The 26,743-nt window shown below is 37.8% G+C and overlaps 1 protein-coding gene across 9 annotated transcripts in view; it reads left to right on the top strand.

The window, feature by feature from the left end:
- Positions 1-233: 233 nt before the first annotated feature.
- The window catches only part of kif16bb (kinesin family member 16Bb), a 36,708-nt gene continuing 10,198 nt past the window's right edge, over positions 234-26,743 (top strand). For 2 of the 9 annotated variants that reach the window (XM_051917487.1, XM_051917488.1), the window contains exons 1-17: positions 235-486; positions 806-875; positions 1,182-1,283; positions 1,598-1,714; positions 3,706-3,803; positions 6,038-6,147; positions 6,272-6,414; positions 7,220-7,388; positions 7,511-7,633; positions 8,068-8,243; positions 8,945-9,010; positions 9,477-9,536; positions 22,233-22,352; positions 22,519-22,570; positions 22,663-22,800; positions 24,465-24,547; positions 26,190-26,251. In XM_051917487.1, coding sequence (XP_051773447.1) covers positions 440-486; positions 806-875; positions 1,182-1,283; positions 1,598-1,714; positions 3,706-3,803; positions 6,038-6,147; positions 6,272-6,414; positions 7,220-7,388; positions 7,511-7,633; positions 8,068-8,243; positions 8,945-9,010; positions 9,477-9,536; positions 22,233-22,352; positions 22,519-22,570; positions 22,663-22,800; positions 24,465-24,547; positions 26,190-26,251 — 1,736 coding nt within the window. In that variant the 5' untranslated portion in view covers positions 235-439. Of the gene's footprint in view, positions 487-805; positions 876-1,181; positions 1,284-1,597; positions 1,715-3,705; positions 4,095-6,037; positions 6,148-6,271; positions 6,415-7,219; positions 7,389-7,510; positions 7,634-8,067; positions 8,244-8,944; positions 9,011-9,476; positions 9,537-14,755; positions 15,579-22,232; positions 22,353-22,518; positions 22,571-22,662; positions 22,801-23,576; positions 23,694-24,464; positions 24,548-26,189; positions 26,252-26,743 lie in introns of those variants that run through there. The other 7 variants (XM_051917489.1, XM_051917485.1, XM_051917483.1 and 4 more) reach the window with 7 other exon arrangements.

The raw sequence follows: 26,743 nt of genomic DNA, 5'->3' as shown, positions 1-26,743 counted from the left end.
TCATTACAACTGTTTTTCTGCTGTGAAGTCTCTTAATATTCATGAGCCAATCCCGCGACATTGATAGGTTTTCAAAGTACGTGACAGAATTCATGAGCCAATCATTAGACTTTGAGCTCCATAACAAACTTCATATTCATAAAGAAAGGTTTGCCATTGGTTACCAAACAATGCTAATATTTGTTAATCTATTAATATTCATGAGATAAACTTGTTAGTTTGCCAGCAACCAACCTATTTCGCTTAGAATTTATTTTCTTATCTTTGGCAGACACCTGTTGAAGCGGAGAGAAATGAGTTGGTAAAACCTATTTCGGGACTCTCGAACTCTACAGTAGATGCTTCACTGCCTGCGCTTATGGGTACAGGTGTTAATGGAAGCGCATACATTACAGTTATGATATATAATACGCGTGAAGTGTCCTGTCACCGATGACCCATGGCGTCTGTGCGCGTGGCGGTGCGGGTCCGTCCGTTGAGCCAAAGGTTAGTCCTTTCCGTCTGCTCAAAATCAATATAAACTACTAGTCACATACTTTATTTATTAGATAACATACGTTGGTTTGGTTTGGTTTATTGACAGTTTGGCACAACATGCCAATAACTGCACAAGTACTGTATTCATGTGTCTATACTTTAATTAATCTCTCTCAATAAAGTGTTTTCTATAAGAGAGCATATCTCACTTTAACTTATTTTACTGTATACAAGTGGCAGTTGTTTATCATGGATAACTGTTTTGACAATAGTATTTTCATATCTTCCTTTTTGTCTGTCTATTTGTATGTTTATCTTTCTCTCTCAGGGAGAAGGACCTTTCAGCCAAAGTCATAATACAAGTGGACGGACATAAAACCTCTGTCCTTAAAACAAAGGTGTGTCATTCAGTTTTATGTTTAATAGATTTTTATCTATGTGCATTAGTTGCTGGCAAAATCAGAAACCAGTGCTTATTCAAAAATCAATCTTTACTTTTCATACGTGTCTAAAATGTAAAATATGTTATAATATTATACTGTAGGCCTATCTAGTTATGGTTTAGTTATTGTAGTGACTATTATTCAGTTGAGCTATTTGGCAAAAATGCACTAATTGAGGTAAAATTAATTCCATGGACCAAATATCACCCTTTATCGACACCATTTGCAGGTCAGTTTGTTGAAGTGTTTTATGCTTTGTAGGAGACTGGAGAACCCTCTGGAGAGACCGTGAAGTCTTTCTCATATGATTTCTCTTATGATTCACTGAACAGCACAAGTTCAAACTTTGTCACCCAGGAAAAGGTACAAACTCCACAGCAATTGTCATGTGACAAGTAACAACAAGGTTAGAAGTGTTCCATCACTCATAGAACTAGCTGTTCTTAAAGAGTTGTTTACAGTAAAATGTCAAGGTTTGTTTTTCAGTGTCATCAATTTCAAGTGAAAGCATGGACAATTTTGATAATATGGTTTATCTATCTGATCTGCAATTGTACGTATTCTAGCTGAGCTGTTACACAGGCTTTTGAGCACTGTTTTTGAAAAATTGTTTTTGTAGATAGAGATCCCCAGTAAGTACTAAAAATAGTAACTCTTTAGCTCATCTGTCATTTCAGATATTCAAAGATCTCGGCACCGAAGTCCTGCAAGCTGCTTTTGAGGGTTACAATGCATGCATCTTTGCTTATGGCCAGACAGGCTCAGGAAAGTCCTACACCATGATGGGCAACCCTGTAAGCTTCATATCTCATTACTGTCTCCCTCTCAAATGTAATTTCAAAACCTACAAATCACAGCTAGTAACACTCCCACTCCTCAGAAGATGCACACAGTGGTTCTCAACTCCAGTGGCTGCAGATCCACTTTCACTGCATGCTTCTCCTGAGTAATCAGAAAATGTGACAAGGGCAGCATATGAAGAACACATAATTATAACTGATATCAGTCTGTCATCCGAGAGACTCATTCAGATTTGTTCTGATGATAATCATTCTATTCCGTCTGATATCCCCTCCTTGTCTTGGGTAGTAATTAAAAGCCGCCATTGCAGATCAGAGGGGAAAATAGTGTGGAGACTTTATGGAGTTCTGATTTATTCAGAGTGAAGAAATAGTCGAGAGAGAGAGAGAGAGAGAGAGCTGAAATCAAAATGTCTCAAGCATGTGGACATCTGAAGGGCAAAAGCATCATGGGAAACCATTCTTTGTCCTAAAATAAGTGTTATGCTATAATTTTAGATTTTTTTTTTATGTTTTAAAGATGATGATGACGTGGAAATTATTTCACCTATTCTAGCTTAAAGGGTTAGTTCACCCAAAAATGAAAATTATGTCATTAATTACTCACCCTCATGTCGTTCCATACCCGTAAGACCTTCGGAACACAAATTAAGATATTTTTGATGAAATCCGAGACGTACCTGACTCATAGACAGCTATTTAACCGACACTTTCAAGGTCCAGAAAGGTACTAAAGACATTGTAAAAACAGTCGACATGACTACAGTGGTTCAACCTTAATTTTATGAAGCGACGAGAATACTTATTGTGCCTGTAATTATCCTTACGCAGGTGATGCAGTAAGCACAGTGAAGGCTTCCGTGTTTACGTCCGAATGCCGGCTCAGTATTGGCCAAATCTGCACAAGTGAGCAGCCCGACACATGCGTATGATGCTGATGCAGGAGTCGGCCAATAATGAGTCGGTGTTCTGACGTAGAACCTGGAAGTGCTGGACGTAAACAAACGAATGAGAATGACACAGAAGAGAAGCGATTGTTGAATAAAGTCGTTTTTTTTTTTTTTGCGCACAAAAAGTATTCTCGTCGCTTCATAAAATTAACTGTTGTCACGTCAACTTTTTTAACAATGTCTTTAGTACCTTTCTGGACCTTAAAAGTGTTTGTTAAATTGCTGTCTATGGATAAGTCATAAACCTCTCGGATTTCTTAAAAAATATCTTAATTTGTGTTCCGAAGATGAATGAAGGTCTTACAGGTGTGGAACGACATGAGGGTGAGTAATTAATAACAGAATTTTCATTTTTGGGTGAACTAACCCTTTAATGTACAAAACTGTAGATGACAATAAGTTACATTAATGCCACATAAATCACAGGCTTCACTTTTAAGGAGAGTTTACTAGTTGTTTTTACAACAGGTTTTGATTGCACAATGTCATGTCTTTGCTTGTCCTTCTTAAATGGTACAAAATGTCTAATGTACATTCTAATAATACTTATTATTTCTGGCCTTGGTCAAGCTTAGTTCTGTCTTTGCAGCTTATTTGGTTTATTGACACTTTAATTGCCAGTATATATATTTTTTTTTCAATACAGATATAACATTTAGCTTACACATTTATTTATTTCAGAGACTCTGTCTTGTTTGATAAAATAGTTTTCCAAAACATGTAAATTGTCATAATTTACTCACCCATATGTCATTCCAGACTTATATGGCTTTTTTTCTTCCGTGGAACTCAAAAGAAGATATTTTTTAAATATTTATATTTTCTTTGTCCATACAATGAAAGTCATTGGGGTCCAAAATACATTGTTTCAACAGCATTTGTCCATACATTCTTCAAAATATTTTTGTTAACGATCATCGATCACACATGGGTTATCCCTTGTGTTAAAACCTGGAATCTTTCAGTCTAGTTCCTCAACCACCTGGCTACATTTAACAGCTAAGTGAGCTGATTTTTCTATTTTCCTTCTTTCAGGGTGATTATGGACTGATTCCACGGATCTGTGAGGGGCTGTTCCACCACATCAGTGGAGTGTTACAAAGAGATAAGGCATCATTTCACATGGAGGTCAGGTATGAACGCAATATTTCTAGGTAATGGCGTAAACATTGCTGCGGGAAGAGTGCCAAAGGAGTAAGTAAGTAATTCTGGCGTGTCAAGAGAGCTACATACATGACCACAGTTGTCAGCGGCCATCATTTGCTCCATGGTGGTTTATTGTAGGATGATGATGCCATCAAAATCCTAGGGAGAAGGACAGACAGATTGCGGTGTGTAAATGAGGCGTCCATTCTGGCAGCTTGTCCTTTCTTATGGGCATTGTAAGATCGCGGGACTCTAATTACAACCAGATGATCAGGAAGGTCAGTGTTCAGCCTCCGTCTGCTTCCACCTCAAGCAGTTATTATCGTCACTTCTTGATAACAGCACATGCGGTAGATTAGATGAGAGAGACAGAAAGTGAGACCAGGGCTGGGACTAGACCTATCAGATGTTTTTTTAGACATCATAGATATACTGTGACCCTGGCTATCTCAGTTAAATTATATATTGAACATGTTTATTCACTACTGTACAAAAATTTGGGGTTGGTAAGGATTATTTAAATATAGAGTATAAACATTAATATTGTGAAATATTATTGCAATATTTTTATTAAAATAAATGTTCTATTTTAATTGTATCTTCAGTGTCACATGATCCAATGTGAGAAATGATTCTGATATGCTGATTTGGTGCTCAAAGAACTTTTCTTATTATAATCAATGATGAAAACTTAATATTTTTTTTAAAAACTTGATAATTTTTTTTTTTTCAGGATTCTTCGATGAATAGGAAGTTCAAAAGAGTAACATTTATTTGAAATAGAAATCTTTTGTAACATTATACAGTAAATGTCACTTTTTATCAATTTAATGTGTCCTTGATGGATAAAAGTGTTAATTTCTTTAAAAAAAAATAAATTAAAAAAAACTACTGACCTCAAATTTTTGAACAGTAGTGTAGGTCTGTTAAATTGGCAGTAGGTCAGAATGTTTGCCAAAAGAGCTAATAAAGTCAAAAATAAAATTTATTCAGCTATATAGTTCATCAGAGGCCTTGATTAAGAAAAATATTGACAAGAAACAATATTGTTAATTGTAAAATATCTGTTGTGTTGCATGTTGCAAAATACTGACTGTTTGCATTCACATTTTAGTGCAAATCTCTTTGCCTGTGCAGACCTCTGGACGTGTTAAAGGAAACTACCGAATCACGTCTCTTGCTTGTGGCATAAATGAGGTCTTAAAGTACAGTTATTGTGTATTAAATCAATTGCCATTGCAGTTAGGATTGCTGCAGTAAAAAATAAGCAGAAGAAGAAGAAGAAAAAGTCCCAGTTTTTTCAACAAAACTAATAAAAGAATATTGGTGATTAAAGCCCCATAGCGCAGTCACACCCCTAAGTGAGACCTGTCTTCATCAATGGAAGAAAACCATGATTGTTTTTTTTTTACCCTTGACTTCTCTTGCATGTGTCTGTGGTGTCTAAATGCCTGCAAGAGGTTTTTGTAATTTAACTACCTGGATTCCCTCCTTTAAACAGTGTTCATTCACTGGGGACAGTTCTAGCTGTAGAGGCATTCAAAATGTCTGACTGTCACATTTTAATTAGTTCACTGTTGGTTTGTACTGAGCTCAAACTGATGCCGTCTCTCTCTCCAGCTTCATTAGGAGATGAAGAGGGACCAATCTGTCTTTCATTTCAGAAGCCTGTTTAAACATTCACATTTCTCAGACAGCCTGAAATAGGTTTATCGTCTTGTGGGATTTTACTTCTTTTCTGACTGGCGAGACTTTCTCCCCCTCACCCACGATTGCTGTAATATGCAGCAGTATATCACAACAGAGCTTATTCAGATTTAGGGAAAATATGTAGTCTCTAATTCCTTGTCAGTCACTGTGTTCCATCGCACCAGTGTTTTCGATAATTTTATTCACGTACAATGTGATTCAAACAGCGTCAGGTAATTAATTTCAGTTTTCCAGGCAACTGCTTCACGAATGATTTAGTCAAAACAAAGAAAATTTAATAAGCTAGCAAATGAGCTATTAAAATATAAACTAAACCAGTGGTATTTAGCAAAATTGCTGGAATGTGCGTCATTTAAAACCAGCCTTATTTGTATATTTAATTTAGAATGAGTCACTTGAATTTTTTATGGTGACATTTCATCCCATTATATCCTAAAATTGGAGAAAAAGACATGTTTCAAGAGCAAACTATCACTGCTTTGTTCTTGTCTTTGATGCTTTGTGCTTCCAGCTACTTTGAAATCTACAATGAACGAGTTCGAGACCTCCTTCCCAGCACAGAGACACAAGGATGTGAGCTGAGAGTAAGAGAACATCCTAAAGATGGACCATATGTGGAGGGTAAAACGACTACAGAAAAAACACCTCACACCAAGATGACTGACAACTTGCTCACTTTTTAATGATACTTTATTGATTGCTTAAACAACGTTATCCTCTATATGTGCAAATGTATGTTGTCCAGCCCTCTCCAGACACCATGTGCAGAGCTATACTGAGGTTGGCCAGCTAATGCATGAGGGCAACAGGAGGCGTGCCACTGCCAGCACAGGCATGAACCATGTCAGCAGCCGATCCCACGCCATCTTCACCATTCGCTTCATCAAGGTCACAAGTCCATTTACCCTCTGCTGAATGCCATCTGCCTCTTTGTTTGTACATTTGTGCAGATAGCCGCCGCAGCTTGAAGTTATCTCCCTGTTTGTATTATCTAGTGAGCTTTCTCCATTTTCTGTGTATGTTGGGGATGTCTGGGTAATGATACACACTACACAGATGTCATTGTGATTTTTATAATGCATGGGTTATATCACACATTGCTGAAGTGACCTTTGAGTCTAGTTAATGTGTCAATGGCCATGTTTTGGAAAGCTAGATTACTGCTTATTGCACAGTATGTCATATATTAAAAAATAGTTGGCTATGTACAGTATAATCAGTAAAAAGTTAGGCATCAGTAGGCATTATTCCACAAAAAAAGTTTCAAATGTTTTGAGTGGCTTCCAAGTTATCTGAAAATGGTTATTTTTATTTTGTTTTTATTTAAAGATATTTTAACATTTGAAAGTATGTCTCCAAACATAGCATTTTTTTCTCAGTTTCTTCTCTCTATTTTGTCAATATTCTGTGTGTCTTCTCAGTTTTTCCATGTTATGAGACTAATATTTTAAACTCCATAGGGCTCTGTTGGTTATAAGCTGGAAAATCCAGCTCTTTTAATATATTCATAATAATTTCACAAACTTCAGGGGTTCAGCTGTCATGCAGCATTAAGCATTTCCAATCTTACTTCCCTGTGTTTCAATCAAGTGTTTTTGCCTGTTTCTTTTCCCTGTTGCAATTTGGTTCTGCATTATGAATTTCGGAATGAGAAATATCTGACTGTATCGTCTACCAAAATATGTCCTTATAGGCCATGTTTGATGCAGAGTTACCCAGCGAGACGGTGAGTAAGGTACACCTGGTTGACCTGGCAGGAAGTGAAAGAGCTGATACCACACAGGCTACTGGCATTAGGTTGAAGGAGGGCGCTAACATCAATAGATCTCTGGTCACTCTGGGCATTGTCATCTCCGCTTTAGGTAAACCAACAACCTTTGAAAAGTTACCAAAAGATACGAATCAGCTTAAGGTTTCATGCACTTTGACTGACATGGTTATGAAGTTGTTCAGTGGATATTCTTTGTTATTTTTGTTGTCACAGCTGATTTGTCCATTGGTGGTGGAATAAAAAGGAAGCAAAACTTTGTTCCATATCGAGACTCTGTGCTTACCTGGCTCCTAAAGGACAGTCTTGGTGGGAACTCCAAAACCATCATGATAGCCAGTATGTCAGAGGTCACACGTATCACTGTGGTCATAGTTCTACACACCCTCAAGCTTCTCCAAACACGCATGATTTTGTTACGCAATAACGCAATTTATTTTGCAAAACGTTCAGGCTGCTCTTTTCCATACAACAAAAGTGAAATTTGGGCTGTTAAGCTCTTAAAAAGCCATGAAAAAGCACCATAAAAAGGCTGAAATTTACTATTTATTTATAAAATAAATATATTTATTTATTTATAAATATAAATATATTTATTTATTTTATTAAGATTAACTCTTGAGATTCTCAACATACTTTTATACCATGAACATGGTTCTGCTTGTTAATATTCCATTGCAAGGAAATTTTAGCTCATCTCGCCTTTAATTATGTATTAATTTCTTATTTTAGCACTTTATACTGTATTAATTTCCTTTTTTTTGTCATTCCAGCCATCTCACCTGCTGATGTGAACTACAGTGAAACTCTGAACACCCTTCGTTATGCCAGCCGGGCCAAGAACATTTTAAACAAGCCCACTGTGAATGAGGACAGCAATGTAAAGATAATCAGAGAGCTGCGAGCTGAGATTGCCCGCCTGAAAGCCCTGCTGTCTGCGGGAAATCAGGTGATTTAAGTTCGTCTTCATCCTCCTCAGACATCACGGACTGAATTTCAATTTGTATATTATCAGTATTATGTGGTATGCCAGGATTAGCTTGTAGGAATGAAAAATCAAAAATGAGATCTCTTTAATATCTCTGTTTCTCTTAGACTGCAATGAGATGGAGTCTCCAGCTTTATTTCTCTCATAAGACAGAGTAGGCGCATAGTCTCTTTTCAAGTTTCTAAATAATGGCTCAAACTGTGCTCAGATTTTGACAAAAGTCAGAGATTTCAGTATGAATCTTTTGAATTTATTAATGAATAATTGTTTTTTTGTGTGTGATTTTCTCTATCCTAAGCAATTTTAAGAGAACAGTTTTAACTAATTAACACATTACTAAGTCTCCTGAACTATGAAAGCAACCTTTAAGCAATATTTTTTTTTCCTCTGGAAAGATTAGTGCCTCCTAAATCATATCACTGAAATTATAATGTCAAAATGCCCTGGAATGCATACTGTTGCAAAGTCTATGCATTCTTTTTGGGATAATATTGCCCACAGCCTTTTATGGTATGGAAAGTTGGTTAGACGTTTTATGCCATATTAAATGTAATACTGGCATATACACAGAAGTACCTACTTTTGTACTCAGTAAAATTACAGCCTTTGTTTTGTTTCTCAGTGGTCACATGACCTTAATGCTTCAGTCTTCCTCTTTTCAGATGGTGTCGTTTGAGCAGCCTTCGGGGTCGAGTGTGGAGGAGAGGCTTCATCAGGATGAAGCCCGAGTAAGTGTCTCAATTTCTCTGCACATCCTCAGACTACTTGAACAGATCTTCTGGTGATTAAAAGTTGGGTAAAACCGAGCATAGCAGCAGATCACTCCTTGATTTCCCCATCGCTCATGGCTGTTTAAGTATGATGCATGCTGATTTAGGGAGATAATTAAAGCATTTGTGCTAGAGGAGGTCAGCAGCAGCATTGTTGTTTTTATTTTAATTTTATGTTATGCTGCTCTTTAGTCTTCCTCTTAGGTTTGGATGTAAATATGCATGACTCACAATTGGGATTTTAGAGAGCTGTATTTTTCCCAACACTTAGAATGCTGTTATCTGTTCCATTTTTGTGATTAAAGAATGTGACAACTCTTTACCTGTGCTTTATAATCACAATCCAGTTTTTTCTGTATCTGTATTTTTAGTATGTATTTTCTCTTATGGAAATAATCCAAAGTATCTCTCTTTTATTTCTCAGGTTCAGGAGCTGACAAAACAGTGGGCGAGTCGATGGAAAGAAATCCACAATATTCTTAGGGTTGGTAATTTGCATACAATTATTAATACGCCTTTACATTTTCCTTTTAAAGATGAATTTCAGGAAATGGTGCACTGTAAAAGAAATACTTAGTGTTTGTGCTGCCTTAAAATTGTAAGTTTAGTCAACTTGAAATGTGAAGTTGTACTAAGTGACAACTTGAATATTTGAGTTGACTAAACGTAAAAATTTAAGGCAGCACGAACACTTACCTTTTTAAGTTGAAACAACACTTTTTCTTTTTTTCTTTTTTACAGTGTGGTGAAATGTAGTGAAGTGTCATGTCCCAGTGAGTGTAGGGGTTATCAGGATTGTTTACCCAAAAGACATTTGTCTTTTTAACTGCAGCGAATATGGGTCAAATAGTCTTTAATTCCTTGGTTTATTTGACAGTTAAATATTCTGCCGCTTGTTTTGAGCTTGTAGTACATATAAAAGAAGTAGTGCTCCTACAGGGATGCAGACTTTCAGTCTGGAATGTGTCATGTCTTGTTATTAGAACTCAGTCAGGGTAGATGCATTATTTAAAGGATTAGTCCACTTTCAAATTAAAATTTCCTGATAATTTACTCACCCCTATGTCATACAAGATGTCCATGTCCTTCTTTCTTCAGTCAAAAAGAAATTAAGATTTTTGATGAAAACATTCCAGGGTTATTCTCCTTATAGTGGACTTCAATTGGCCCCAAATGGTTTAAGGTCAAAATTACAGTTTCAGTGCAGCTTCAAAGGGCTTTAAATGATACCAGACGAGGAATAATGGTCTTATCTTGCGAAACGATCGGTCATTTTCTAAAAAAATAAATAAAAATGTATACGATTTATATAATCAAATGATTGTCTTGCAAGTGCTTCCGCCAGACCGCACTTTCGTATTCTTCAAAAAGCTTACGCTGTATGTCCTACGCCTTTCCTATTCAACTTACGGAACGAACACGACGGTAGTTCCGTTTTTTCCGTAAGTAGAATAGGGAAGGCGTAGGACATACAGTGTAAGCTTTTTGAAGAATACGAAAGTGCGGTCTGGCGGAAGCGATCATATGTTTATATAAAGCACATACATTTTAAATTTTTTTTAGACAATGACCGATCGTTTCGCTAGATAAGACCCTTCAGACCATTCATCATCTGGTATCGTTTAAAGCCCTTTAAAGCTGCACTGAAATTGTCATTTTGACCTTCAATCGTTTGGGGCCAATTGAAGTCCACTATAAGGAGAATAATCCTGGAATGTTTTCATCAAAAACCTTAATTTCTTTTCGACTGAAGAAAGAATGACATGGACATATTGGATGACATGGGGGTGAGTAAATTATCAGGAAATTTTCATTTGAAAGTGGACTAATCCTTTAATATGAAGTGAATGACAATATTGAAGTTCAGCCTATTTAATGTGTTGTACTATTTATTGTGCAGTCCTGTATGTTGGTGCCGTTTGGCTTTGGCACACACTTCACCTTTAACTATGGAGTTAAGCCTGACTTAGGACCATAGAGTCTTATCTAGCAAAAACGCCTTTATATATACAGTGGCAAGAATTAGTATGTGAATCTTTTCAAAATATTTTGATTTCTGCATTGATTCCTTTTAAAATCTGATCTGATCTTTATTTACTGTAGCTTACAATTATAGCTAAACATAATCTGACTAAACTAATAACACTCAACTTTTCAAACTTTTAATTGCATGAGCAATAATTTCACCTTTGTACACCTAAACAAATCATGTGCTCTCATGTGATCTGTTTTTTCCTCTTGTAAAATAGTGTTTTGATGATGATGTGATATTGTGGTTTGATGGTTTGATCCCCGTGAGGAGTCATTACCACTGTGCCCTTGAACAAAGCACTTAACCCCAGGTTGCTCCAGTGGGATTGTCTTGTAATAAATTCATGTTGCTGTTCTATGTCAAAAGTTGTGGAAATGCAACTGGCCCTGGTTGTGTGGCAATAAATAACAGTTTGATTCTTCTAAAACTACCACATTTAACAGCAGCTGATAGATTTTCCTCCGACAGGTGGCAGTGTTGCGCTTGACAAGCGCAGCTTTTGCAACGTTTTTGCCTTTGGCTGGTTGTGTGTTTGATGGTGCTCTGTGTAGCAGCCTGTGGTGTTGTAAATGGAGGTTTTCAGAATGTAGCTGGAGTCTGGGGGTCAATTTCAGGCCACAAGCTGGAACTGTCAGAATGCCACAGCATAAGCTCATTGTTATGAAAGACTATTACCTCTGTCTTGCTCCTGCACGTATATATGTGTGTGTGTGAAGCAGATAGGGAGATGGTGAAATAGTCCGTGATGGAGGAGGAAGGTGAGCGAGGGTTGCTTTCAGTCTTTCTCTCTTATTTATTTTTTATTTTTTGCGTCACATCACCTCCCTCCCTGTCTCATTTACACACATACGCACCAAAATCTATGAAGCGGAGAGCAAAACAGAGATGGCAGATGGTCACGCATACTCTCTGAGCTTTTAGCTGCTCATCTGCTCCAGTCCAGGCAGCAAGACACGAGCCACAGAGGGCCAAATAGCCCAGACCTCTATTTAGCTATTACTCACTTCCTGCCATGCCGGCATGCCAACTGCCTCTCTGACCATCCCGCTTTTTAGCCAGTCGAATTCAGTTTGCACATGTTGGGGTGACAGAAAGTTGAGGAAATATCCAGGGACCAATTTGTCGTCAGCTTTTGTAAATTTCTGCTCTGTCCTCGCCAAGCACCTAACAGCATGGGGACGAGCCGTTAATGCATCAGCTGAATTTAATTGCAGATAATCACTTCAAATAGCACTTCGCCAGGGCTGTTTTCTCAAGCCCCGCCATAATGAGCGTCTTCGCCTCTCAACTGCTTATTCTTCACCACCTTTTTCAAGTGCTTTGCCATCTTTTTTGATGGGAAAGTGTTGTAGTGAGAAAGAGACAGCCCACAAAGAGAAGAACAAAGCACAAGTCTCAAAGCTCACTTTTTTTGGTCCGCCTCTGAGCTTCAATGAGAAACAGAAGATTTAACAATCCAACGCGGTTTTGCAAACCCCAAAAGGCAGATGATGGCTGGTTTTATGGTTGTTGTTTTTTCCCAGCAATGGCAAGCGATTGCATATTAAGCATCTGTTGTCTTGTGTGAATATCGTATTATATTGGTGGCAAACAATAAAACACAAGTAATTGAACAATACAGTATATTAAAGTATCAAGATCAAATCAGATTCAAATAGAATTTTCATATTATTTTTTACTTTTCTTGTCCATTCTGAAATTCATTCAAAGGAAGGTGGTTACTTAAGTGTTTTGATTGATTTGAATGTGTTGGTGTGTGGTTGCTAGGTTCTTAAGACTTTTAAGATTTTTTTTTGGCCACTTAGAAAGATAATCACATGCCTCTCACAAATAAGGTATTGTTGATGTTCTTAGCTCAAGTAGGGCTATATGTACCAAAGCTTAGTACTTAGGGTAAAGGGTTTGTTCATATCCCTTTGTTCAAACCCCAACTATGAGCAATTGAAATGGTGATGCTTGCCCAAAATGATGCAACACATTTTATGTTTTTAAAGTATTAGAAAATGTTGTCATATTAAGTCATTCATTCATTCATTTAGTTCAGTGTCTTGTTGAACGTGCAAGGTGAAAAGGTTGAACCAAAAGATGGCACTGTAGCACTTTGATGTTTCTTGTTCCTCCATATGGACTTGAAGCAATGAGATAAACAAAAGAAAGTCTACCCGTGGTTTATATTTAATTTTCAAGCTATTTAGATTACTATGTCATCCAGCCACCATAAAAACTGCTTTAATGATGTTGAAGTCAACATGTGGCAGAGTGAAGGGAGGGGGTTTGTGCAGCAGATGATTAAAATGGCTTCTCTTGGTGAAGAAATATTAACAGAGATTATGCATACCGTGCTTTGCGGTTTCTCTTTCTCAATCACCCTAATGTCTGCAGTGGCCACCCAGAGTGTATATATGCACAGTTGGAGCAATGGCCGTACGTGATGGTTAAATTTACGTTCTCAGAGTGATGGACATGGAGATCCTTCAATGCAATAAGGTTCCTTTCTGTGAAAAAAATGCGTTTTGTGGATTTGTGGGTATTTTCATATTAGTAGGTGGATAGGGTGGCTACTGGCCAATATATTGTAGTATGCCAAATTTTTATCAAAAAAGAGGCTGAGCCTAAGCTTAAAATAAACATAAATATTCCATATAGAGGCTAACTGGCAATCATATTGTATATATATTTTTAAAAGGGACAGTTCACTCAGTTTTAAAGTGTTTTTCCAAGCCTGTATGTTTTAAGATCTTTTAAAGAACATTGGCATTAAAACAACACTGAACCTCATTGACTTCCATTATATGGACAAAAAAACACATTTTTCATATGTTCTGTTTTGTTCCACAGAAGAAATAAATAACATTGACAGAATATTCATTGTTTGGCGAACTGTGCCTTTAAGTTGATTGTGTCTCATTGCAGATCCAAATACAATAAATTACAGGTTTTTTTTTTTTTTTTTTTTTTTACAAAAAAGTAAAGTTTTACACCATATAACTAACTCTGTGTTGTATTTACAAAATTACTTTAATCTCCTAAAGCTCTCAGTCAATCAAATTGTTGTTCATGTTGATAGTGACCCTGACCAGGGAGTGCTAAGCAGAAAGCAAAGCTGGCGGCCTGTCTCTAGTGAGCACAAGACCTCTGAACACATGCCAAAGGTTGATGAAGTGTTTGCCTTATAGTACATGAAATCAATAGAAAAGCTGGCCGAATTGAGAACTCCTTTGTGTCAGGGTTATTGTAGAACTAAAACTAAAACCACAAAAACATTTTTGTTTAAATAATAACACTGAAATAGAAACCGAATTCCAGAAATGTTGGGACGTTTTTTAAATTTGAATAAAATGAAAACTAAAAGACTTTCAAATCACATGAGCCAATATTTTATTCACAATAGAACACAGATAACATAACAAATGTTTAAACTGAGAAATTTTACAATTTTATGCATAAAATGAGCTCATTTCAAATTTGATGTCTGCTACAGGTCTTAAAACAGTTTACCATGATGGGGGTGTAGCATCTCCTCTTCTTTTCAAAAATGTTTGAAGATGTCTGGGCATCGAGGTTATGAGTTTCTGGAGTTTTGGTGTTGGAATTTGGTCCCATTCTTGCCTGATATAGGTTTCCAGGTGCTGAAGAGTTTGTGGTCGTCTTTGACGTATTTTTCTCTATAGGTGAAAGATCTGGACTGCAGGCAGGCCAATTCAGCACCCGGAGTCTTCTACGACGAAGCCATGCTGTTGTAATAGCTGCAGTATGTGGTTTTGCATTGTCCTGCTGAAATACACAAGGCCTTCCCTGAAATAGTTGTCTGGAGGGGAGCATATGTTGCTCTAAAACCTTTTATATACCTTTCAGCATTCATAGTGCCTTCCAAAACATGCAAGCTGCCCATACCGTATGCACTTATGCACCCCCATACCATCAGAGATGCTGGCTTTTGAACTGAATGCTGACAGCACGCTGGAAGGTCTCCCTCCTCTTTAGCCCGGAGGACACGCCGTCCGTGATTTCCAACAAGAATGTCAAATTTGGACTCATCTGACCATAGAACACTTTTCCACTTTGAAACAGTCCATTTTAAATGAGCCTTGGCCCACAGGACACGACGGCGCTTCTGGACCATATTCATATATGGCTTCCTTTTTGCGTGATAGAGCTTTAGTTGGCATCTGCAGATGACACGGCGGATTGTGTTTACCGACAGTGGTTTGTGTAAGTATTCCTGGGCCCATTTAGTAATGTCATTGACACTCAATTGACGATGAGTGATGCAGTGTCGTCTGAGGGCCTGAAGACCACGGCATCCAATAAAGGTCTTCAAAAACGTCCCAACATTTCCGGAATTCGGGTTGTGTGTGTGTGTGTGTGTGTGTGTGTGTGTGTATATATATATATATATATATATATATATATACTTAAACCTATTGTATTTCAGCTAAGTTGTGTTTTTATTAAAACTGAAATACTAATAAAAATGTCAAAACATGCAACAAAGTTACTAAATCTTAAACAAAACATTAAAATGAAAACTGAAAATACAAATATAAAAACAATAGAGCATATAAGGGGTATATAACAAGTTAATTCAAGAAGACCAGAGCATTGCGAGACAATGCTACGGTCCTTAATTAAGAGATTTTGATTAGTCACATATGGTGGATTAATCTCAGAGCATCCAGTGATCTAATTAATATGGCCGTGTTGTAAGTCTTCTCATCGCTTTTTGGTTGGGGTTCCAGTTGCTAGCTTGCTAACAGCACATGGCGTGGTCTCAGTGGGTCTGTTGAACAAAATGAACGGAATGCTAATAGAAATGCAAACAAGGGATGTGTGTTCACAAGATGGATACTTGTCTCTATGTGACAAATGAACAGCAAGGACGCAAGATTGTACAAGCAGTCTGGACCTCTGATTGTGTTTAATGAACTGGCTAAAGCTAACCCACTTGTCTTTTGATGAGCTTAATTGCATCTTGAAGACATTTGATGAATTAAAAAAAAAACACAATTCAAAGATATTTTTTGATCAAACTTTTAGCCCTTCGCAATGAACCATTAAGAGTTATTTGAGAATAAAAGGCCAGCTGTTAAGAGCCAGAAGTGAGACTTTCTTCAGAAAGGTCACCAATAAGAATAGTTTTATCTCAGCTTATATGTTGCAGCTTGGATATAGAGCAGATTTCTATGTGCAGGCCTTTCAGTACATCTATTGATCTAGATGGATGGATAGACAGACAGATAGATTTTAGCAGATGGCTTTATCCAAAGCAACTTGCAAATGGGGGGATTCCACAACAAATTATCTTGAGATTTTATATATAGTAATATATGGTAGTTTTATTTTGACTCATAAAATCTCTTTTCTGACTCCTATTTCAGTTTTCACTCTCATTTGGCATGCTCAGGGTTAACTTAGTTGATGCGAGTTGATTCGCTGCTTCACAGGAGTAAATTGATGCTTTTAGAGAGAGTGACTGCAATTCTCTGCCTCTGGAACGTAAACAGAATCTTAATTCGCTTTTTGAGGCAGATTTGGAATGCAAAGTTATGCAGCTGCGCTGTTGTAGATTGGTTACAGGGTGGATGGGGAGGGAACAGCGGTTAATAAGGAGACGTGGTTCAATAGTGGACTCTCAGAGAGAAAGAAAGTGAATGTGAGGGGAGAGTGAGTGAGGGAGGGAATGTTCTTCTGTCCAGTGGCTGTCTCAGTCTTCGGCAGCCGGCGAGGTGATGTGCCCTCGTCGCATTTGTTAATTTAGGAGTGCTCATACAGAACTGAAGGGAATAGGAGGATTGATGACAGATATAGCGGTCTAACCAGAGCAGTTTATCTTCCAGTCGATTGTGCCATTTGTTTTCATTTCGAAAAAAAGATGCATCAAATCCCCGGGGTCACACACACACAAACAAACAAACAAACAAACACACACACACACACTAACACAAGCGCTCATTCTCGTCTTGAGGTGGCTGTGGAAGAGTATTTATTTATATATTAACTTAAATGTTCTGTTTCTGTCCTCCTCCCACCCTTCCCATTTCTCTGAATTAAATTTTTCTTCTTCTCGCTTCTTTATCACTTTCAGTGTTTATTAAAATCCACTCTTTAATTATCCATAACAACCGTGTAATTTCAGCGTTGTGATTGCAACACATTCTTTTTTTTTCAGCCCTGGACAGGTGTGAAATGCCTTCAGTTAATAAAATGGGATGGATAGGAACAACGAATGTCAGAAATTAAGCGTTCCTTTTAATGAGCTCTGTGAACGTCCACCTGATGAAGCGAATATATAATGTAGTGCTTCTTCAGTGGATGTCACATCAATCTGAGAACCATATCAAGCCGCAAAAAGAAAAAGGAATTTAGGCTTTCATTGGTAAATCCGCAATTGGCCAACATGGACCTCAGTACATATTAGTAACTAAAACTTCATTCTGACGCATTCATAGTTATTCATTTTCTCTGCCTATGTGAAGGCAAGGCAAGCGTCCATATGACTATTGCTCATATAGAGTCAGGGATTTCAACAAACTGCTAATGCTGAGTATTAAACTTCAGCGCATAACCATTTAGTTTGTGATATAAACATAAATGATACCCCAAATCATGTGGCTTGTTGAACAGAGTTCTGCTGTTACTTTTCTAAGTGAACAGATGATAAAACAGGTGAGAAAATCTCAGATTTGCATTGAAGAAGGGATCTGAGTCGTATTTAGGCACCTCAGTATCCTAGCATCATGACAGCAAGTTAGCTAAGCATTATTCATGCAAGTTCTTCATTGTTATTTTTCTTGTGTGTAGACCTTATGCGGCAGAGAAACAAGAACACAGCCATCTTTAGAATTGTGTGTGCTGAACTTGCGTTTTTGCAGTAGCTTTGTATATTTCTATGGCATTGCTGTTGAAGAGTAATTAGCTGGTGAATTGGATTTACTTATTGTAGAATTTGCGAAAGTTATCATGAGCATTGTAATGTTTGAAGCGGAGGTCATAACAAATGTCAGTAGACTGGGAAGATTTTAAAAAGAGCGGTTCATTCAAAAACCGTGAGATCTTACCTTCATGTTGTGGAAATACAAACCGGAAGACAGAACACAACAAGCTGAAAAGGGGTGGGCCTACATAAGGTCTATACTGCCCTATACCATATTACCAAAACATACCACCTCCTGCTTTTTCCTGCCCTCTCTCTCTCTCTCTCTCTCTCTCTCTCTCTCTCTCTCTCTCTCTCTCTCTCTCTCTCTCTCTCTGCCTTCCCCTACGAAAAGTGACATGGCTCCCATCTTTCTCCCTGCCTTTCCCTCTCTTTCTCTCTCTCTCTCTCTCTCTCTCTCTCTCTCTCTCTCGCTCTCGCTCTCGCTCTCTCTCTTTATAGTCAGTGCACCATTTTGTAGTTCTTATCCTCTCTTGATCTCTCAACCCATATATTTTCAGAGCTCTTTTTAATCTTCACCCAGTGCATCTGCCTTGTTTTCAGACCACATTCAGTGCCTCAAATTGAAGTCTTGGGCACCAGAACCACCTTTAATTTGCCAAGAGAGTGAAATAAATTAGCAGTTTTATGATCTCAGCCAAATCTCATTTGCTGCAGAAGTTTAGAGTGCATGTAATTTTACAACCAACACACACACACGCACACACCATGTTTTAAGAAGTTCTTGGGGGCAGAAGGTACCTTGCTCCCAGGCTAGCTCTGTCTCTCTCTCTCTCTCTCTCTCTCTCTCTCTCTCTCTCTCTCTCTCTCTCTCTCTCTCTCTCTCTCTCTCTCTCTCTCTCTCTCTCTCTCTCTGCCTTCCCCTACGAAAAGTGACATGGCTCCCATCTTTCTCCCTGCCTTTCCCTCTCTTTCTCTCTCAATCTCTCTCTCTCTCTTATCTAATGAAGTCTTGGAAGAATTCATTTAATTAAGTGTGGAGAGAAGACCCTCCACACAATCGATGCTTCTCCCTCTTCGTTAGGAGAAAAGGATTTCACTCCATTCCCTGTTGTCAATGAGGTGGAAATAGACACATTGCTCTCTAGCCTGAAGAGGCAGAGAATGAGAGAGGAATGGCAGATGAGGGGGAAGAAGGCCACATTTGTTTAAAAAAAAAAAAAACAGGTTGCTGGTAAGGTTATTTGATCATTTTAATGTGCCTTATAGGAACAGTTCACTCAAAAATTACAATTCTCTCAATATTTTTGTGAGAAATGGACCAAATTCATTAGAGAAGTTGAAAAGTCAAATTTGTGAACAAATCATTGTTTTGAGTCAGTTCTTTACATAAAACTGTGTTTCTTCACAAATTGTACTAATTGGGTTCTCACGTTGACTTGATGATTTTGTCAGAAGACTTGGAATTTAGCAGTACATGCTTTTGCATACAATTTTAAGCTTAAGGGCATTGACACCAAGCCGAAGGTCAGGTATGAGCCATTGACGGGCTGTGGGTGCACGTCTGTTGGGCTAGATTTTATGGTGTGCCCAGATGCACCCGACGCTAGGCGACAACACAGTCGGCTTCTGTCGCCACTAGTTCTTTGTCGTCGGCTGGGTGTGTCACAGCCTTAAGAGCTCCAGTTCCCATTCATAGTATTTGCATTGGAAAAAGTGACACATTATTTTAAAATTTCATCTTTTGTGTTCCTTGGAAAGTAAATGAGTTAAACAAGTTTGAAACAATGTGACTGTGAGTATAATCACTTACACAGGGAGAAGTTTAAAAGCAGTTACTTTTGTACAATACAATAGTTCCACAGAGAATGAAAGACATTTGAGTCCTCAGGTCAGTGAGCACAGTGAACCAAAGCACATTAACTTTCATTCTGAAGAGAAAACCTTTGGCGCTCCAGTCTCCAAATCTCTGAATTAATACCAACACTCTGTCCAAGTCCATGACTCCTTTCAAGATGTCCTCTGGCCCTCTCCTATTTTGAATGCGTCCTCATGGGCCGATTGGTATGCAAGTGTTTTCCTTTTTGTTGTTCTGCTTTAGTATGCGCAGGGCATCCGAAGGTCTTTTCTCATTGTTCAGTCAGGTGGATTGTTGTCATTATTTCCTTTCTCGTATTGGAAACAGACGCGTGTTCTCCGGTGAAAGCACACATTATTCAAAGCAGAGTACTTATTTGATGAGGCATGACACTTTCTACCATTTTAGTGATGTTTGCATATGATGTGAATGGCATAGAAATGTTTTAAAGTTAGACAGACCATGAGAAAATATAGAAATACACAAAATTATTATTATTATTATTATTATTATTATTTTTGTTGAGGTTATACAATAACTTGGTGTATACATTCCTAAAATACGCTATAATGCATGAAACATCATATCAACCAGTTACCACCATTTTCCTTAAAAGCTGAATTGTTTGGTATTCCTGCAGAGAAAAAAAAAAAAAAAAAAAAAAACAGCATATGATGTTATGGTATCCCCACAAGGTTACTTAACTAGTCTAACCAGCAAGACTTCCTATTGGACTAATTTTACCCAGTTACTGCCTTTAACCAACTAGACCAGAACCAAACTAGCACTAACCAGAGGGGGGAAAAAAAAAAAACAGCCTGGAAATTCATACTGCTTTAAGCTGGTCTTTCAGCAAGGATTTTCGCAAACGTAGTATGTCTAGGATTTGCATCCTGAAGATGAACATGCTAAATCCTGCATGCCGAATTTATTTAATATGTGCCATGCCAATGTGATAGTGGCTCCCTTGGAGCCAACATTCTCAAAGTAGCACATGCATTAATCTTTATATTCTATCTGCGTGCACCATCACGGATGTCAAATGGACTTTGAAGAATATGTGCGCTTTGATGGCACGCATGAACACGAACATGGAAGTGCCTCCCATCTCTGTGGAGAATGAAATAAGGAGTAGCATGGACACATGCTACCATATTTAAGAAAAAAAAAAAGATGCCCTGCACATTTTCTGCTTCCCATTAAACCCCCCCCCCCCCCCCCCCCCCCCCCCAGTCCAACTCCAATGGATTTACCCTGTGAATATTGATTTAACCGTGACTTTTAAAGTGTATGATAGTGAGTGTTGGTGTTGGACTGTAATGATTTTTAATTAAAACATCAACGCTTTGTTATATCACAGCATTAATCACAAGCCATGCATAGAATAGTGATCATTTCAACATATTTCACATGCTGTGAGCACTTAAATGCATGATTTCCTCGCCTTTAGTGAGCAAGGTATGCATTCAAAACATATTTTGAAGCCAGATATGTCAAAGAAATGGTCTTTTATTTATTCTGTATAGCATTACTTTTAATCTAATACACATTTTTCTATTTGCCAACTGGATTGTTGTTGACAAGGAAGAACTGTTATGTTTTACTCACTTATCATTTAGAGTTTGATGCAACTCTCGCCATACTATGTGACATTTGTAGTGTCAGTTTTAGCAGAACGTACAGCCACAAGTCACAACACAACTGCCCAAAATCCCTACTGCCTAATAATGATGGCTCACATTTTCTCATTTCTCTTGCAATATTTGATTTCTGGAAGGTTATACAAGTCAAGCCCCTTCTGACCTAACCCCCCCCCCCCATGAATGTGATACCAGACTCCAGCTTTCACTCCACTACAATACTACAGTAGGATAAAGTCTTTATATATTAGTAGTGTCATACCTCAAATACCAAGCATCTTTTAGTAGTCTTATTTTCTGAACATGTAATGTATTGATTGTTGTTGTGTCCTTGTTTTACCAGGGTTCAACAACACGTCTCTGAGATAGGGTTTGTTTGAATGTGATTTCCTTTTGCAAACTCCTCGAGAATTTGAGATGGACCCATAGTGATCTAAATGATTTATGGTGTTTTCTTCTTATTTTCACATCGCTCCCTCTCTCCCAGCATCCCCATTCCCCCAACCTTTCGACATATAGCCAAAGCCAGATATTATTCTGCTTGGCCTTGGGGCATGAAGACAAAGTCATAAACAACACACACACTGTTTCCTCTGCTCGGATGCTTTACAATTAAATGTCTGTCATTTAAGTTTTATGCACTGGTCCCGCTTCTTCAAACATTTTTTTAGAGGTTTTTTTTCTCTGTCTGATGGTTTAGCTCATCATCTTTCTTGCCAACCCCCATCCATCTCATCTCATCTTTTTTTCTGTTTTCTTTTATGTTTCTTATCTAGGAAGATACAGTAGCTCTCAGAAAAGAGGGTATTGGTGTAGTTCTTGATTCCCAGATGCCCTATTTAATCTGCATTGATGAGGATCTACTCAGCACAGGGGTTGTTCTCTATCATTTAAAGGTAGGCAGCACCTCATAACATAGGGCAACATGTACAGTTGAACTCAACTCCCATTGACGTGATGTTGTTTATCAGTTTTGTCCAAGCAATTTTTTTTTTTAGAGTATTGATAGGATCAATATTTGCTGTTATGGGGTTTCTAAACATTCCCTGTTCTGCGGTTTAGGAAGGTAGAACTTCAGTTGGGACTGGAGGAACCGAGCCAGAGCAGGATATAGGTTTGTATTCTGTCTGTGTAGATTTTGTTTCTGACAGGAAGCTGTTGGCAATGTCATACCCTTTTTCATTTTGAGCTTTCTCTGTTTTGCAGTTCTCCATGGTGAAGCTCTTCAGAGAGAACACTGTGTTTTTGAGAACCAGAGAGGAGCCGTCACACTTGTGCCGCTACCAGGAGCCAGGTGTGCAGTCAATGGGGTGGAGGTGACCCAGCCATACCTTCTTACCCAGGGTAATAAACTGTTATGTCTCATTTTTGTAGGATCTGTGACACACCATTGTAGTTTATTCTTCATTATGAAATGCTCTACTTTTTACTAGTTAAAATGGCATCATTGCGCATAATATTACCGTTCATAAGTTTAAAGGGTTAGTTCACCCAAAAATGAAAATGCTGTCATTAATTACTCACCCTCATGTTGTTCCACACCCGTAAGACCTTCGTTCATCTTCGGAACACAAATTAAGATATTTTTGATGAAATCTGAGAGGTATAGCAATATAGACAGCAATTCTATATTGAATTCCTCCATAGACAGCAATTTAACCACCACTTTCAAGGTACAGAAAGGAACTAAAGACATCGGTAAAATAGTCCACATGACTGCAGTGGTTTAACTTTAATTTAATAAAGCGACGAGAATACTTTTTTGTGTGCAAAAACAAAACAAAAATACAATGTTTTGCTGTTATTGTGAGTTTACAGAAATAAAAGTAAACCCCTTTACAGTTTGTATTACTCTTATCTGTATGACCAAAATGACAGAGTATTTTAACAATAAGCTTCTTCTGCCAAGTAAAATAGTAGCTTTGAACTGGACTCATCCATCAGATTTTAGAGCCACAATCAATTTTATTGTCGTGCCTTAACTGTACAAGCAAACTAATTTTGAAACAAGTATAGAAAATATGAAGCATGTCAAACTCTCTGGTTTTAACTGGAATTCAAAGAAGCTCTTTGAGTATGTCTGCGTCTTGCCACTTCAGATCTCCTCTCTACGTTTCCAGGCCTGTGGAGTGCAACAGTCCCGCCCTACTGCTTCTATCCTTGTACATGTCCACCAGAGCGACTCTCATCTCAGAGTGAGACTCGCGGCACTTCCAGAACAGCCAAACACGACTGAGGTTAAGACTCTGGCGGACAAAGCAACCGGCCCGCAGTTAATTGGCAGATGAAACAGATAGAGTGCAGAGGGGGTTTGAAGTGCATGTGTGGGATTAACCTTTCAAAGAGGGTAAAACCTCCAGAATTCAGACAAAACAGGCTAGATCTATTCTGGGTGTAAGATTAAAAAAAGAGAGAAAAGCCAACTAAAAGGAAGGAGACTTATGAGAGAGTGGCAGAACCATGCTAGTCTCCTTTTCACAAATTTCAATTTGCCAATGTTCCCCTCTTTAGACACGGTGGCATCTGAAGCCATTTCCTTTGAACAAATGATAGTAATTTCCACAGCAACCATGGCCCAAATCCATCTGATGCAGGCTTTTCAAGGGCTTTGTCACCCCTTGGATGTCATTAATAGAGGCAAGATTAGTTTTTTTCACTCCAGAAAGAGGGAGGAGAGAAAGAGAGAAATTGGCATCTGCTTGGAAACCCAACATTCTCACAATCCCCCGAGAAAGATGTTTTAGTAATGTTATGCATAATGTGTTTACTAGAAAGGAAAGAGACAGGTTGGCCACATGGTCAGGATTGTCTGTTTAATTTTTTCATGTCTATCGTCATTTGTTTTTGCCAGATTTGCCTATATTTAGTTTTTATTGTAAATATATATATATTTACCATAATATAAGAGTGATATAGTATTGTTGGCTATATTGTGTCGATATATAGTTAACAGATATTGCTTACTGCTGTATTTTTTCACCATATATGTTTATTTATGTGTTTGTCAGGAGTGAACATACAACTTGGAAAGGCCACCATGTTCCATTTCAACCATCCTCAAGAAGCAGCCCAACTTCGAGAGAAACGCAAGGTGGGGGAAATTCATTCTCTTTTGAAGCTATTTGTGAAAAATTATGTATTAAAACGCTGCTGGATAAAGGGTGAGCAGAATTACGAACTTATGTTAAAAAATGCAAGTCATCAAAAACTGCTTTCAGTTGTAATTGCTATGCCAGTTGGCTATGTGCTTCTCCATGCAAGGTAGATCAGGAGCTTTCTTCTTCAAAGAGGCACATATACACTTCCCTCAAGCTAAAATTATAAATCCCTCTTGGTATGTTTGCAAAGTGCCAGTTCTCTTTTTTTCTTTTTATCTTTTACACCTTTTTTCTTCATTTCCTCAGAGAGGTAGAGTAATTGTGCACCTCAGTGTCTTCTGATAAGAGTTGAACATGTCTCTGTCGTTGGTTTGCGAGTGTGCACCTTCCCTTCCTCTGTCTTACTTTCTCCGCAGCCTCCGACACTCTCTCTAACTTTCCCTCCCTCTCTCTGTCTCTCACTGCTGTGACAGGTAATTAAATATTTCCTGACTGTTAAGTCTCTCATTGTAAAGTTAGACAGCAGCTGTTTCCTCTTCTGAGCACGGAGATTACAGTGCCTTCTCTCTGCGTGAACTATTCTTATGCTCACAAACAACTGTTAACTTGCCTCACGGAGCTCTCAGCGGCACCATTCAGTCATTTTTGTTGTGCGAAACTTTGTTTTTACTGCTCATTTACATAATACACATTGGCTTATAATAGTTTGAAGATTGCTTGCATAAACTGACTTCATCTGAGTGCTGTTTCAATTGATATTTTGTGCCTAGATGAATCTTATGACTTAAATTTTATATTAAAAACTTGCCATTTTTATCAGTTTGGAATAGTTATTTACCAGTGTAGATTATGAATTACCACCTTACATGTTCAATATTCTGATCAGAGAGGGATTTCTGGGAAAGATAATGTAATTTCCATCAGAAGTGTCAATCACTTTCAAACAGAGGGGGCACATGTCCACTTCAGATTTTTAAGACAGTTAGATTTTAAATGCAGCTATGTCTAAACTTAATCATTCATCATTTCTGAACCTGTATGACTTTCTGTCTTGAGTGGAACCCAAAAGTAGTTTATTTGTAGCATGCTTCAGATTCACTTGCGTATACAGTGAAAGTGTACCATAACCACAGAATGTTTTTCAAGGAAAGATTTTGGTGAATGACTTCATGCATGGTTTCTTTTTTTTGCCCCTGGTCCCCTTCAATTTTCACTGAATGGAAAAGAGCAGCTCAGTCATTCTACTAAACATCTCCTATTGTGTTCTATAGCAGAAAGTCAGTCATACGGGTTTGGAACAACATGACGGTGCGTAACTGATGACAAAAAAATGTATTTTTGTGTAAACTATCTCTTTAAACTTTCATTAGAACAAAGACAGTTTGCTATAAAAGGTGTTTTATTTCCATGCTCATTGAGGCACGTTGCAATCATGTTTACCAGTCTCTATGCATTCTACTCTCTTATTTCGATGTGAATTATGGTGATTTGTGGTGTTTTCTAATGGTATGTTTGCTTTAATTAGTGTGCTGTAATTGCGGTGTGATAGAAACAGCTGTCTTTCAGTTGTGAGAGTGGTTTTTACCACAGTGCTGTGTGTCTATGCTCAACCATCCATTTGTGTGTTCTCCACAGTCTGGGCTCTTCGTGTCGAGTAACTCCACTGCGTTCTCTGTGGACTCTTTCAGTCATTTCAGGTGAGTACACCTGCTGTGAGACAGACTGAGCTGATTCATTATGTTATATAACATTTAGTCAGCACGGAAGCTTTATCTTCTTCCACAAGACATTTTGCACACCACTTATCCTAGAAAAAATAACTTTAATTGCTTCCTTTAATATATTTTATATACCTAGACTTGGACTAGATGGATATAAACAGTCACATTTAGGACACTTTTAGTTTCTTCTGGGATGGAACTTGAGACCTGTTCACATCAAACAACATGGAAGTATAAAATATTTTGGAAATGGACATATATATATTTTTTTTGCAACTTCACATGGAGTTTGATACTGAATTTTGTTGTTTTCTGAAGATAAAAAAAAGATTGGACAGTAAGTGAATTGTTCATCATTCAACCAAAATATTTGACCTAACCTCTGATGGAAAAAATAGGAAATCTTGTTTTGTTTTAAAATATTAGTTCAAGTTATTCATATAGTGTTTGTCCTGTGACTGTGAATTT

This window comes from Ctenopharyngodon idella, chromosome 13 (assembly GCF_019924925.1).
Source record: "Ctenopharyngodon idella isolate HZGC_01 chromosome 13, HZGC01, whole genome shotgun sequence".
In the NCBI taxonomy this organism is placed as follows: Eukaryota; Metazoa; Chordata; class Actinopteri; order Cypriniformes; family Xenocyprididae; genus Ctenopharyngodon; species Ctenopharyngodon idella.
Note: the sequence above shows the minus strand (reverse complement) of the source record. Positions and strands in the feature narration are given on the sequence as shown.